Source organism: Schistocerca gregaria, chromosome 2 (assembly GCF_023897955.1).
Source record: "Schistocerca gregaria isolate iqSchGreg1 chromosome 2, iqSchGreg1.2, whole genome shotgun sequence".
Taxonomy (NCBI): domain Eukaryota; kingdom Metazoa; phylum Arthropoda; class Insecta; order Orthoptera; family Acrididae; genus Schistocerca; species Schistocerca gregaria.
In genome coordinates, this window is record NC_064921.1 from 339,326,756 (window position 1) to 339,342,719 (window position 15,964).

The 15,964-nt window shown below is 38.5% G+C and overlaps 1 protein-coding gene across 5 annotated transcripts in view; it reads right to left on the reverse strand.

Moving 5' to 3' along the window:
* Positions 1 to 15,964, reverse strand: part of LOC126337002 (uncharacterized) — a 189,959-nt gene that overhangs the window by 167,924 nt on the left and 6,071 nt on the right. For all 5 annotated transcript variants that reach the window (XR_007565030.1, XM_050001245.1, XM_050001248.1 and 2 more), the window contains exon 2: positions 5,881 to 5,990. Coding sequence is in view for 4 of the 5 variants with exons in the window: in XM_050001245.1 (XP_049857202.1) it covers positions 5,881 to 5,953 (73 nt within the window). In the remaining variant the exon portion in view is untranslated. The remainder of the gene's footprint in view (positions 1 to 5,880; positions 5,991 to 15,964) is intronic.

A 15,964-nucleotide genomic window follows, 5' to 3' on the forward strand; every position in this document is an offset into this window, starting at 1 on the left:
GCGACAGGCGTGAATCGAGGGACGAATGGAGACGTGTCGTCTTCAGCGATGAGAGTCGCTTCTTCCTTGGTGCCAATGATGGTCGTATGTGTGTTTGGCGCCGTGCAGGTGAGCACCACAATCAGGACTGCATACGACCGAGGCACACAGGGCCAACACCCGGCATCATGGTGTGGGGAGCGATCTCCTACACTGGCTGTACACCTCTGGTGATCGTCGAGGGGACACTGAATAGTGCACGGTACATCCAAACCGTCATCGAACCCATCGTTCTACCATTCCTAGACTGGCAAGGGAACTTGCTGTTCCAACAGGACAATGCACGTCCACATGTATCCCGTGCCACCCAACGTGCTCTAGAAGGTGTAAGTCAACTACCCTGGCCAGCAAGATCTCCGGATCTGTCCACCATTGAGCATGTTTGGGACTGGATGAAGCGTCGTCTCACGCGGTCTGCACATCCAGCACAAACGCTGGTTCAACTGAGGCGCCAGGTGGAAATGGCATGGCAAGCCGTTCCACAGGACTACATCCAGCATCTCTACAATCGTCTCCATGGGAGAATAGCAGCCTGCATTGCTGCGAAAGGTGGATATACACTGTACTAGTGCCGACATTGTGCATGCTCTGTTGCCTGTGTCTATGTGCCTGTGGTCCTGTCAGTGTGATCATGTGATGTATCTGACCCCAGGAATGTGTCAATAAAGTTTCCCCTTCCTGGGACAATGAATTCACGGGGTTCTTATTTCAATTTCCAGGAGTGTATAGGGTGCAATTCCTTTGCAATTTACGTTTTATTTTCGTTTTTTTTCTCTCATTCATGTTTTATTGTTGCAATATTATTCTGCAGTAGTGGGGTAAAATAACATCATTTGTTAGAGTATTGTTTCTTACCAGTCAAAATTACAAAAATTCAACTGAAAACTAAAACAAAATAAAAAAATTTCGGAATTCTGAAAAATTCCCGAGTTTTCCTAGTTTTCACCCAGATGAAAAAATTTCTGGGTTTTCCCCATATATCCCACTTGACCCGGGTCATATACACCCAGCATATTAACACTGCTGCTGTCATTCACCTCTGTCAATTATGGCCCATGATGCACCACAGTTGTCTCGCCACTGTTTTCCAATAGTGCCATTTTGTATGCATGGATAATGTAACCATGGTGGCACGTGAACAACAGTTTACAAACTTAGCCATTTAAGAAATGTTCCCACCCTTGGCACAAAAGTCAATGATCATGGCCTCTTTTTACCCTCCACCACCATTGTTGACAGCTGCGAGTGGTTACTGCACGTGCATCGACATCTAACATAGGCAGTGGTCGTAGTGTACCTGGACCGTGTAAAGGTCTATATATCCTGCCAGGAAATTTCAGCAACGAAAATGACTTTCACAACAGGACAGGTTAGTGTAAAGTAGTTCTTATCTGATGGATACCAATTACTTGAACAAGTGCCTATTTTCACTTACTTTACGAGTTTTTAACTTTTCATTTTGACCAAAATAAGTAAATAAAATTCTTCTGATTTTTCTCTATAAAAAATGTAATTATTTTACATACCTAACACAACATTAGGAAACTAAACAATCACATAACTGTGGGTCATCAGCTAGTTCACATATAATCACTGCTCCCTTTTGAAGATTTGCATGCTTGGTGGCACCTAGTCAAGATATCAAAGTTGCAAACAAAAGCATACAGTATTTTTGAATATTCTGAACAGAACTCTCTCCATTTTGACCTTTCCAAAACGTTGATTTACTGTTCATCTGCCCCGTTGAGAGGAATGCGGTATTTTTCAATGTCAATATACTAAACATGTTTTGCTACTGTTGTGGCATTATCAAAGCTGGTAGTCACATGATATCAATAGATACTCTGAGAAGAAATAGAAAAATCTGTTGATATTCAGTAAGATTTCTGTAGTAAAAAATTATTTCGCTCATGATACTAAAAATCACTCCCACTACAGGAAATATATCTTGCAAATGTCCTTTCTTTTTAGGCGGAAAAAAGCACCCAACTGATAGTGTCATAAAATCAAAGAAACGTGACAATACACACTTTCAATGCTGTTGGTTACCTGCAACTATTTCTTTTATTCACTGTTACATAATTCTAAACCATTTTCAGAATAATAAGTATATCTGAGGCCCTGACAATCACAAGGGCCTAAAGCACATAGGTGTCAATTTTGAGACTGTAGAATGTATGCATACTACTGTCACATGTTGATCATAACCGTGCTGCAAGGATACAATGTATGTAAGAACAGTCATGAAAAGCTATTGCGCCAATTTCTCCAATATTCACATCCGAACGGGCCTAACGAACAAACCATAATTTTGTTTCTGGCCACAATTTTATGCTATGTGATGCTGACTTTGGTCGAATCATAAAAATGAAGATGAAAACTTTCAGTGTTCTCACCTGATGCTTGACTCAAGCTACAAAGAAAGCAAGATTAGTTAAAACTTTACAATTTGTAAAGTAAACATTACAATTGTCAGAGACACTATGATCACTACCCCGAATATGAACATATGAAGACCTCGATAATCCATCAGACCTAATAGTCCACCATGCATCAGAAATTTACCCAAATTTTTTAGCTCAGAGCAGCTGGTAGTACAGTCAGACACCTTCGGCAAATATCAAAACAGTTCAATGTAGTGCCGTGTCAACAACCACTATCTGCCTCACTGAGACTGAAAGCTATCTAAATGACGATGAGTAGAAAACGGATTGTTCTTAAAATATACGACTGACCAATTCTGCATCAACTATGGAACTGAGCGCTTTTTCAGCAGCAGATGTTGACAAATGGTTCGACATAGATGGAAATTTCGCTATTGAAGGAGAGCTGAAAGGCAACGTAAGACTATAAAGTATTTCAAACCCACAGGAGGCACTAGAAACTGAGAGTGATGAAGAAGAAACACCTGTAACTCACATCTATTGGGATATGGCTTCAGAAGTCTTAAATATTTGTGTGAAATTCGCTGAGAGCAGCTAGCAATACAATGCTTAGTCAGTTATGAATTTGCACACCATACAAATTATATATATATATTAAAACAAAGATTCCAAGACTTACCAAGCGGGAAAGCGCCGGCAGACAGGCACATGAACAAAACACACAAACACACACACAGAATTACGAGCTTTCGCAACTGGCAGTTGCTTCGTCAGGAAAGAGGGAAGGAGAGGGAAAAATGAAAGGATGTGGGTTTTAAGGGAGAGGGTAAGGAGTCATTCCAATCCCGGGAGCGGAAAGACTTCTCTTAGGGGAAAAAAAGGACAGGTGTACACTCGCGCACACACACACACACACACATATCCATCCGCACATACACAGACACAAGCAGACATATATGTCTGCCGGCGCTTTCCCGCTTGGTAAGTCTTGGAATCTTTGTTTTAATATAATATATATATATTAAAAACAAAGATTCCAAGACTTACCAAGCGGAAAAGCGCCGGCAGACAGGCACAATAAATAAAACACACAAACACACACACAGAATTTCTAGCTTTCGCAACCGACGGTTGCGTCTTCAGGAAAGAGGGAAGGAGAGGGAAAGACAAAAGGATGTGGGTTTTAAGGGAGAGGGTAAGGAGTCATTCCAATCTCGGGAGCAGAAAGACTTACCTTAGGGGGAAAAAAGGACAGGTGTACACTCGCGCACACACACACACACACACACACACACACACACACACACACACACACACATCCGCACATAAACAGACACAAGCAGACATATTTAAAGGCAAAGAGTTCGGGCAGAGGTGTCAGTCGAGGCGGAAGTACAGAAGCAAAGAAGTTGTTGAAAGACAGGTGAGGTATAAGTGGCGGCAACTTGAAATTAGCGGAGATTGAGGCCTGGCGGATATCGAGAAGAAAGGATATACTGAAGGGCAAGTTCCCATCTCCGGAGTTCGGATAGGTTGGTGTTGGTGGGAAGTATCCAGATAACCTGGACGGTGTAACACTGTGCCAAGATGTGCTGGCCGTGCACCAAGGCATGTTTAGCCACAGGGTGATCCTCATTACCAACAAACACTGTCTGCCTGTGTCCATTCATGCGAATGGACAGTTTGTTGCTGGTCATTCCCACATAGAAAGCGTCACAGTGTAGGCAGGTCAGTTGGTAAATCACGTGGGTGCTTTCACACGTGGCTCTTCCTTTGATCGTGTACACCTTCCGGGTTACGGGACTGGAGTAGATGGTGGTGGGAGGGTGCATAGGACAGGTTTTACACCGGGGGCAGTTACAAGGGTAGGAGCCAGAGGGTAGGGAAGGTGGTTTGGGGATTTCATAGGGATGAACCAAGAGGTTACGAAGGTTAGGTGGACGGCGGAAAGACACTCTTGGTGGAGTGGGGAGGATTTCGTGAAGGATGGATCTCATTTCGGGGCAGGATTTTAGGAAGTCGTATCCCTGCTGGAGAGCCACATTCAGAGTCTGATCCAGTCCCGGGAAGTATCCTGTCACAAGTGGGGCACTTTTAGGGTTCTTCTGTGAGAGGTTCTGGATTTGAGGGGATGAGGAAGTGGCTCTGGTTATTTGCTTCTGTACCAGGTCGGGAGGGTAGTTGCGGGATGCGAAAGCTGTTTACAGGTTGTTGGTGTAATAGTTCAGGGATTCAGGAGTGGAGCAGATTCGTTTGCCACGAAGGCCTGTGTGTGTGTTTTATTTATTGTGCATGTCTACTGGCACTTTCCCACTTGGTAAGTCTTGGAATCTTTGTTTTTTTATATATATATATATATATATATATATATATATATATATATATATATATATATATATATATATATAATGAGAGACAGCTCAATCCAAGAAACAAATTAGCATTTCTGCAATGTTTAGAGGGCTCAGAAGAAAATTTCAAATGAACCATCAATGGTAGATACCAGTGTGACATATTCCACTTCCTCGACAACATCAGATATCTGCGCTATTCCTAAAGACAGTGATTACAATTAAACTGTACCCCATTCTTTGTTACAATTTTTATTAATTTGCTTGTTCTTTATCTTTTTAAATCAACGGTGCTTATTTTATTTACAATAATTATTTATGTTTGTTGAACGTTTCCAAAACTTTCAGCCATAAAGTGATTTAATAGAGCCGTACAGTATTCGACTTTTCATTCAATTCCATTTTCACAGAAAAGTAGTACATACTTTAAACTTTTACATACTGTTATCTTCCCTGTCGTGTTTAATAAAAAAACAGTTCCTTGTCTTTGTAAATTGAAACTACAGGTTTTGCTTCTATCCCTGTTGTTAAACAAGATTTTTAAAATCACCTTCATAATTTGGCATAGATCCCCAAGCATGCCAGATTATCAAGGTCTTAATGTACAAACAATCCTAAATAAAAGGAAATATAGGACGGTGAGACTTGTTAAAAAGCAAGTCAAATCTGTGAGACTGATGGTGTGTCTACAAATCTGATTTTAACAAACATATATCTTTCTCACAACTTTGTGTCTGTGTTTTGGGCTATTATGGTTTTCAGTGCATCATTTCATGTGATGCAGGATGGAAAAAAAGGAAGAATTTTCCTATGATTGAAAGCTAAGACAATCTCACATTCCAGTTGTTAAACTGCAAATCTTATGTGGCACATGAAATGTAACACGAATAAATATTTTATAATTAGCATGAAGCTGTTTCTTTTGTACCAGTATTGGGTTCACATACACAATGTTTGGAAAATATTTAACATTAAGAAATACGTTGGTTTGCGAAAAAATAAACAATAATGTTTGTTCCTTGGTATGTTTTCAGGTGTTTAACAAAACAGAATAAATTATCATGTAAAATTTGAAAATAATATGCAAATGGGCATTTATTACTGACCTTTGTATTTAAATATAATATCACTGGTACAATCGCCATCTGAGTCTGCTTTATCATCTACTTCCATAACCATAACTTAGCTCAATTACTTTACACACTGGTGCCGCATCCTGCAATGAAGAGAAGCACAAAAATTTTACAACAAAATTCTTGAAATAATAACAACTGAAAATAAAGGTGAACAACCTGGAATGTTGAGCTACACTGTTCTTTGTCTTGTTCATACACATATCGAACTCTACTCTACAACAACACTGTGGAGCTGTACAACAGTATTTTTACAATGTTAATATTAATCAACCATTTTGACAGCAAACTAATGTAATTTACTACGGTCAAAAATTATTAACGTCTTAAACAAAGAATGAAGATTAGGGTTTTTGTACCACAGATCATGAGATCATTTGAGACAAGCTCAGATTGGGAAGGAAATCAGTAGCTTATATAAACAGCATTTGTTAAGTGAGCTGCCATGTTTGTGTATCGCCTATAACCAGGCTGTAGCCAGCAGCCAATGTCACAACTCTGCAGAGGAAAGTGACAGATGTCAACTATCAATTAATTTTGTTGCAACCTGTTTTCACTTTTCTAGTTATCCTGTAAATTCTAACAACACATTTGCATGTATGTTATGCACAATTGTGTTTCACATTCTCCAGAATATTTACAAAAGACATTTTGACAACAACTGTATCTCAATAGTTCTTCATACGCGACCTTTTGACAGTCACTGAAAACTGTCACAATTTTAAAAAAGTCTATAGCTCAGTCAGCGCAAGTTAATCCCAGACAGGTGACAATGCTGTTGCCGGCTTTCAACTATGAAGTGCAGCACAGAGGCATTGTCATAGGGCCATTTACAAAATCGCATATGTGATTAGCTGTGGTGATGCTATGTACAGCCCATTGTAACTGTTAGGGACCTCCTTACAGCCACTCTACTATAAGCAAATGGATCCAGAGCAACCTAAAGTGTAAATTCTACCCGCGTCTGATAAATTTTTGAGTATTGCACATTAAACGGGGACCCTTACTGTACAGTATTAATAGAAAAGAGAGACAGAATAACCAAAATTGATATGCTATGGAGAGTGCTACTTTTAAAAAGTAGAATGTGTACACTACAAGAGGAGCAAAACAAAATATTACTCTTTCCCATGAACATCACAAAAAAAAAACATGGCAGTAGACAGAGAAATTCAGAGTTTATATGAATGCATACCATTAGCCACTCTTTCCAAGAACATCCTTTCCTGAATGGAACAGAAAAGGTGGAAATGATTGTAGTACTACACCAAACTCCTTTCACCTCACTCTAAGTTAGCATGCGAGACACACAGATTTTTCTTTATAAATTTCTTTTTTAGTCTTTGTTCAACCAGTCCTTTCAGTCAGACACATAAGGTCACAGGATATCCATAATATAGAGATTAAAAAAATAAAAATAATGAAATGTTTAAGGATGAAAGTTTATAACTATAACAACTACAGTTACAATAACAGTGAAAATAAACGCATACATTATTAACAACAAGTAACGAAAGATAAAGGCCTGTTACAGACACCATAAAAGTAATAACTCTAAAGTCTTTGAGAATACCATCAAAAAATCAAGTCAGGATGGCTGCATCAGATTCAAAAGACTGCATCCTCTTTACATAAAAAGTTTTCCACGCCTGTTCATCAAGTTTTCCTCGCGAGTGTGGTATGCTAAACAAGGCAGAGTTACACGAAGAGATAACTTGATCCAAAGAGCAGTATTGCTGTCACATACTCGTCTGTCTCCTCTTGTCCTCACAACAGGTGGGCTCCTCCCATTCTAGAGTCCGAGTGACCTAACCTTCCTCTTTGACCTTTCCCAGTGTATCCTCCTCTACTCCGTGATGCAGGAATTATTAGTTCTGAAAGCTAGTACATGTACTTTTGTACGTCTCCATTGGCAGTACCGAAATTCACTTCCTGAAGGTTGTGTACTACTCAATTCTGTCTGATAATTTTATAATATGTAGAATGGGTAAGTTCTGGGCTGCAGTCAATATCTATAGTTCACAAATATGTAACTAAAACAGGGACTTACCATGTACCCAAAGTCCCAGAACTTGGGTAGTCATGTCACCAGTTTAAGAATACTGAAAGCCTGCAAAAACAACTGTATACTGTGCTTTATTATCATCAGGAGTCAGTACCAGGAGATGCTTCTCTTGAGAACATTTCTTATACCATTGTATTTTGAACTGAATATGTATCAAATTTTGAAAAAAATCAACTGCAAATCAAAGATCTTTAGAGTAACCTGCTACAACCACAAGAAAGTCATTAACATGTATTGGGAAATTCTCAGGAACGCTGTATGCTATACTATCCAAATTAGATGCTAGCTCACTTTCTGTTACATGGCACTGTACAGGAACCTTCTGCTTGCTTCGGCACAAATAAGACTGGAACAAATGGGATGATTTACCCTAATTCCATAGTGTTATGACTTATTTCATTATCCTGTGAAAGGTGATGTTACTATGGATGGTGTGGAAAGCCCTCCATTAGATCTTCATATAGATTAAGTGAATCGCCTTGAGCAGACCGCAATGTCTCAATGCCGAACCATAACATCCATTCACGCTGTGCAGTTGTATGTACTCATACGGCAACAGCCTTGAATTGTGCCTTGTTTTAGAACTTAAGTTATGAAAATAATTATTCAGTCTAGCAAAGTGTTCCATAAAACTTTTTTGTAAAGTTTGGAAGGTAGGAGAATAGGTACTGGCATGAAGTGAAACTGTGAAGGCAGGTCAAAATAATGCCTTGGTAGCCCATGCAGTACAGCACTTGCTTGCAAAAGGCAAAGGTCCCAGGTTCAAGGTCTCATCTGGCACACAGTTTTCAGTTGTCAGGAAGTTTCAAAGATGAGCTGTCCATCAATTCAGACCCCAGACAACATGGTGAGTCAATGTATTCATGTAGACTAGATAATGGTACAGAGACAGACTGACAGCCAAATACAATGTTGGTGGTGATGATGATGATGATGATGATGATGATGATGATGATGTTTGGTTTGTGGGGTGCTCAACTGCACGGTTATCAGCACCTGTACACATTCCCAACTTTTACTCAGTCCAATCTCGCCACTTTCATGAATGATGCTGAAATGATGAGGACAACACAAACACCCTGAATACAATATTCACTGGAGAATTGAGTGCTGTGGTAGCACCTCATAAGTGTACAAGTTAGTGTTGATACCAAGCTGGGAGGGTGAGACTGCTGTGAACACAGTTTTGACATGTTTGATTGTACTGCCAAAAACTTCAGGCTAGTGTCATACTATTAGTGTTGCTGCAGTTCCTGAGAAATCAGAATTCTGCCCAATGGCAAAATGAGACTAAAAGTGATACTACCTATAATTTAACAAATAAAAAGAAATTGTATTACAGTGTGCAATGGTCACTAACTACTTCTGAACTGAAACTGATCAGACACTCAAAAGATACAGAGAAAATTTGGATTTAAAAAATCATCAAACAGGAAGTCACAAATGTAGAGTATCAAAATTTATTTACAACAATTTCACCATCTTAGGAAATGAAAATTACACAGAAACAGATGAAAGAGGGAATCATTTAGGAAAGTAATCGTATAACAGCAAAAGACCTAGCAAGGAATGGAAATGAAACCACAAATAAAATGAGGCTGCTATTAAACAGACAGCTTGGGTTTTAATCAAATGATGATAGAAACATGATAGATTAAAGAAACAAAACAAATTGGAATAAGACAATATATGTAGATTTGGCAAAATACTTTGAGTAAGAGAAGATTATGTAGATTTGGCCAAAGGAAAAAAAAGTTGAAAACCAGGAGTGTGACGAAACTATAGAATCTTATGTTAGAATGGCATACAGCACAATAACTAACAGAGAGAAAACTGAGCAAGCAAGTATTTCATGAATTCTCTGACTATTTGTACAGTACAACAGAGGAATCAAACCTACAGACAGTTAATAACGAAAATAATGACAGCCCAGATCTAAAGCCAGACGAAGTGAAATAAACAACTCGAGTTATTAAGGAAGGAAAGTTGCCTGTAAAGGATGCTGTTTACCTAGGAGGCAAAGTAACCCAAAAGTAACTAGTGAAATTATTTCCAGAATGGCAGTGGAAAACCGAGAAACAGGTCAGTATTACCGCTTTGCCTGAACTTCATGGTTTCTGAGAAAGCTTTCACTCAATTTCAACATAATTTGTACTAACCGACCTTAAGTCTATAACAGCACATCAAAGAAAATACACTTCAACAGCTCAGCTTCTATTACACATCATCAAGATAGTACAAAATCCAAAATTGAAAGCAGCTCAGATACGGAGATTTACGAAAACAATTCGCGATAGCCTTACAGACTACGGTCAGATCATAATGTAAGAGAACGATGACATAATATGAGTTTATGGAACTAATCTGGACCACCATCAATTTACCGATGACACGGTACTGACTGTGCACTCCAAGAAAACTATGGGCAATGGTTAACAAAAGTATCTGTTTCTATAGAAAGTGAATGGCCTCGGCTGGTAACCCACAGCTTATTAGACACAGCCCACCTGGTCAACCTCAGGTAGCAGATGACACACTGTCAGTGCACCTACATACACATAAACAAATCTTATATTATCGGTTCCAATAATGTAAACAGAAAACCAAAATGGTTACAATGACATCAGTGTGCTAGCACAATAATGGTAGCAACTAGAAACAAGCAAGTTTTAGTCCAAAGTCATACACATTCATCAGACTTCTACCGGAAAACTAAATCCCATCAGGCATCACACTGTGTGGCTTTGTAGAGTGAACAATCTAGATAAGTAAATGGCTAACCTGGATAATGCCATCCAGTGCGTGTTGCTAATAGCTTCTACATCTACATCTACATCCATACTCCGCAAGCCACCTGACGGTGTGTGGCGGAGGGTACCCTGAGTACCTCTATCGGTTCTCCCTTCTATTTAAGTCTCGTATTGTTCGTGGAAAGAAGGATTGTCGGTATGCTTCTGTGTGGCCTCTAATCTCTCTGATTTTATTCTCATGGTCTCTTCGCGAGATATACGTAGGAGGGATCAATATACTGCTTGACTCTTCGGTGAAGGTATGTTCTCGAAACTTTAACAAAAGCCTGTACCGAGCTACAGAGAGTCTCTCTTGCAGTCTTCCACTGGAGTTTATCTATCATCTCCGTAATGCTTTCACGATTACTAAATGATCGTGTAACGAAGCGCGCTGCTCTCCGTTGGATCTTCTCTGTCTCTTCTATCAACCCTATCTGGTACGGATCCCACACTGCTGAGCAGTATTCAAGCAGTGGGCGAACAAGCGTACTGTAAACTACTTCCTTTGTTTTTGGATTGCATTTCCTTAGGATTCTTCCAATGAATCTCAGTCTGGCATCTGCTTTACCGACTATCAACTTTATATGATCATTCCATTTTAAATCACTCCTAATGCATACTCCCACATAATTTATGGAATTAACTGCTTCCAGTTGCTGACCTGCTATTTTGTAGCTACGGAGGTAACAAAAATTTGTTGTTCAGCATCCCACATTATTACTGACCAAAATTTAATAACTTAAAATTCCGTATAAATCTACTCATTTCGAGGTATAATTTTATGCTAAAGGTTTAACACAGTAAACAAATATTACAGTCAGAAACTGTGTATATGTCTTGAGGCAGTGTAACATACCACATTCAAATACCCATACACCATCCATCCAATATCTGAGAATGAGAGCACTTAGTGACTTCCAACGAGCTTTACACATAATTACAAACCTCAATGAAACTTTTTCTCGTTGACAGCCCACACAAAATGATGAAAGGAAAAAAGTTAGACACTTACTACATTTCCACTGTTCATGCAGTACAACTGCTGCATTGGGCATGGCATTTTGATGTATAACTTCTTTACTACTCATTTGATTCACAACACATCGTGCACACAGTATTCACATATATCAGTGAATATGCCTTCAAAAATTATTGCACTGTGCAACACAAAGTTCAGGAGATGTGACATCATAATCATTGAGACACGTGGAAAACTAGCTTTTGCTTAAAATGGAGCATAAATAATGCAAACTGCTTTCATCTACTGTTCAATAAAGAGAGCACTTGGCGACTTTCAACAAAATGTAAACATAATTTCAAATTTTTTCTAAACACTTTCTTGATTGCTTGCTCAACATCAACCATTTAAGACATTAATCCATAATCAGAAGTCTGAAGCTGTTTTACACTTAAAAAAATAATTCTTTACAGATTTTGAAGTTCAATTGTTAATATCTATGCCTCCAATGCAGATGAATTCAACAACTGAAGAATGTAATAGATAGTACACTTGAAATTAGGATTGAAAATCAACTATATTAAAACGAAAAGTAGAAGAATTGTATTCCTGACTCTGCAACCATTCTTCTTCAGTTACCATTTCAATTGTGTTTATTTTGTAGAACGAATAACTATTACTCCTCTTTTGCAACTGGTTTCAGATGCGAATGTTAAGAACTAATTATTCTTGTCTGCAAAATAAACCACTTCAAAATAATACACATTAACAATGAAATTAAAGACTCAGTTATATAGATTTTGTATTTACAACAGGTAAACACAACAACTAGATGAACACAAAAAAAATTAAACAGAAGAGTAAATTTAAATGACATGAAGGACATTCAATCAACTATACTCACAGAGATATCTCATCTCCAAGTTGCTGAAAATTCAAGGACCCACTATAGAAAGCTGTGCTATGGTCTTAAACAAGTGGCTGTATCTCCAAAAGAATTAAATTTCCGAAACTGAAACTTTACCATTGTTAATTGAGAACATGTGTGAATGTTCATACAAAATTTCATCTAAATCCATGAGGGTCATGTGGGAGCCTCTAGACCACTTGACATGGAATGACCACTATACAAAGTTTTCAAAACATGCTTCCCGCATGTCTGAAATGGAAATAAGAGGTTAGTTTAGTTATTTGCATATTCTATGGGTCATAATAATTGTGATCTGTTGCTACTGAGTGGACCGAGTCTGGTTTACGATTACAATACACTTCTTCAGTGAAAAATATGGCAACATGTTCCTGCTATTTTTCTTTGCATAAAAAATTACACACACACACAAATTATGAAATCTTACTATTATGATTACAGTTTGGGTCTGAAATTTTATAATCTATCAAATCGTGTAAGGGACCTAAGACTTTTACCTTGCTCCTTTCTGTGCAACACTAATGAGTTTTCAAATTTTGATCACTGACAACAAACTTCATAACGCAATGCGCTAGTCTCTAGAAGATTTAACATATAGCAATAGAACATGTACTTTCAATGTGAAAGTCACCCAAAACCTTAGGTTGCTCAGTGAGCACTGGAGAGATGGGAGATCAAGGAACACAGTAAAGTGTTAACTACTGACAATGAAATGAAAGTATGCTTTACACATACACAGATGAATGAGTCATAGGCTTTCCAAGTAAATTATTTACAAGATTAAGACAGAAAAAGACCAAGATGATTACCTCATCAAACATTTGTAAATGACATTAAAAATAAGCAGAAGCAATATGGATGCAAATAACTGACAGTGAAAATTCATGAGGGAGTCTAGAGAATCCACTTACAAAAGGAGTGTTGCCAAATACATTATGATGATACTGTCACCAACACAGTCAAAAGCCTTTGTTAATCCACAGGATACAGAGTGGCCAAAGTTTTTTAATGCCTTCTGCTATCTCGTATATTGTTAACTGAAACCCAATTAGTAAAATCAAACAGTAAATCTGTCAACATGTTACGCTTACATAAAACATCAACTACTCTAATGTACAGAACTGTTATGATTTTTTTTTTTTTTTTGTTTAACAGGTAACAGTGATTGTGGCACTAATAATAAAATAATCATTTTTTCCCCTTTCCTGTGTAAAAGACGCACAATTAGATTTTTAAGCCTCTGGGAAGGCATCTTCCTGCAAACACGTTATGCAAATTACTGTGTGCACTGCCAACATAGGGAACACAGATTGAAACCTTCCAACCAAACCTAGACCTCAGGCCATGCTGTCTAATCCAATCCTGGTTTAAAGAGGGAGGGGATGGGGTGTCGGGCTCTATCACATTCTAACCTCTTTCTAACCTTTAATTACTTCATATCCGGTTAAAATGATGTGAATTGTTACATCACAAAAACTTTGTTATTGCCTCGATTTCCTGTCTGATAGCTTCTGCCCTAACTTCAGTCCCCTAACAAGTCTTCCGAAAGAAACCCAAGTAGTCCTCATTAATACTCTGTAAGCCTTTATACAATTTGCACTTTATTTTAAATAAGATTCTTTGTAACTATGTTAACCATGTTGGCTGCTGGTTTTAAGTGCCTTAGTGGAAGACGGCTTAACACGCACAGCCAATGACAGCCCTTCAAGTGTTGAAGAAATTATCTTACTGTAAGTGATTTAGTGCACCCCCTCCTCTCCCTTCCCTTTCATATCTTTGTCATCACTGCTTTCTTAAAACATACCATCTCATATTAAGATGAGTACATCATGACATAATTCATTAGAGCCCCTTACACATTGAAGCTATTCAGTAACAGGAGGCCAATTACTTATTTCTGTGCCGGTAACTCCCTGTTTTACTGTAATGTGAACATAAAGAGGATGGCTGTGGGGCTATGCACAGTGGGGAGTAGCAGTGTACCAAATGATACTCCTTCCAATAATGTCATTCTGCCACATCTTGGAAATGTCACATTCCGAGGAAAATTAAAAGAAGCAAGGTGATGCTTCACTGCTGTTTTTTCTGCAGGATGTCACTATTCAGGTCCACATTTAGTATTACACTGCCTTTTTAAGGCAGACTTTAACACAGTTCTAATTTTTTCTCAGAAAAGATCATAAAATTAGGGTTAGCAGGATTCATAAATAACTGCAACCCCAAAAAAATTGGCTCTAGTTAATTAGGAATCTTGCTCATCACAAAAGCTTGTAGGAACACTTGGTCGGATGAACTTTAATCTCACAGAATATTTGCAGAAGAAATTGGGCAATGTTTATCCCTGCAGCTGAAATTGGCCAATGTTTATTACCACAGAGGAAGTTTGTGTAATTCTTCGCCTCTGAGCATATCAAGAGTTCTAATTCAAAATTACTTTTAGTTTGTTACAATATTCACTGCAGTCCCCTGCTATGTTACATGGCCTGCCTTTTTTTTCTTAACCATCTACATCTACATGACTACTCTGCAATTCACATTTAGGTGCTTAGCAGAGGGTTCATCGAACCACAATCATATTATCTCTCTACTATTCCACTCCCGAACAGCGAGCGGGAAAAACGAACACCTAAACCTTTTTGTTCAAGCTCTGATTTCTCTTATTTTATTTTGATGATCATTCCTACCTATGTAGGTTGGGCTCAACATAATATTTTCGCACTCGGAAGAGAAAGTTGGTGACTGAAATTTCGTAAAAAGGTCTCGCCGCGACGAAAAACGTCTATGCTGTAATGACTTCCATCCCAACTCGTGTATCATATTTGCCACACTCTCTCCCCTATAACGTGATAATACAAAACGAGTTGCCCTTTTTTGCACCCTTTCGATGTCCTCCGTCAATCCCACCTAGTAAGGATCCCACACCGCGCAGCAATATTCTAACAGAGGACGAACGAGTGTAGTGTAAGCTGTCTCTCTAGTGGACTTGTTGCATCCTCTAAGTGTCCTGCCAATGAAACGCAACCTTTGGCTCGCCTTCCCAACAATATTATCTATGTGGTCCTTCCAACTGAAGTTGTTCGTAATTTTAACACCCAGGTACTTAGTTGAATTGACAGCCTTGAGAATTGTACTATTTATCGAGTAATCGAATTCCAACGGATTTCTTTTGGAACTCATGTGGATCATCTCACACTTTTCGTTATTTAGCGTCAACTGCCGCCTGACACACAATACAGCAATCTTTTCTAAATCGCTTTGCAACTGATACTGATCTTCGGATGACCTTACTAGACGGTAAATTACAGCATCATCTGCGA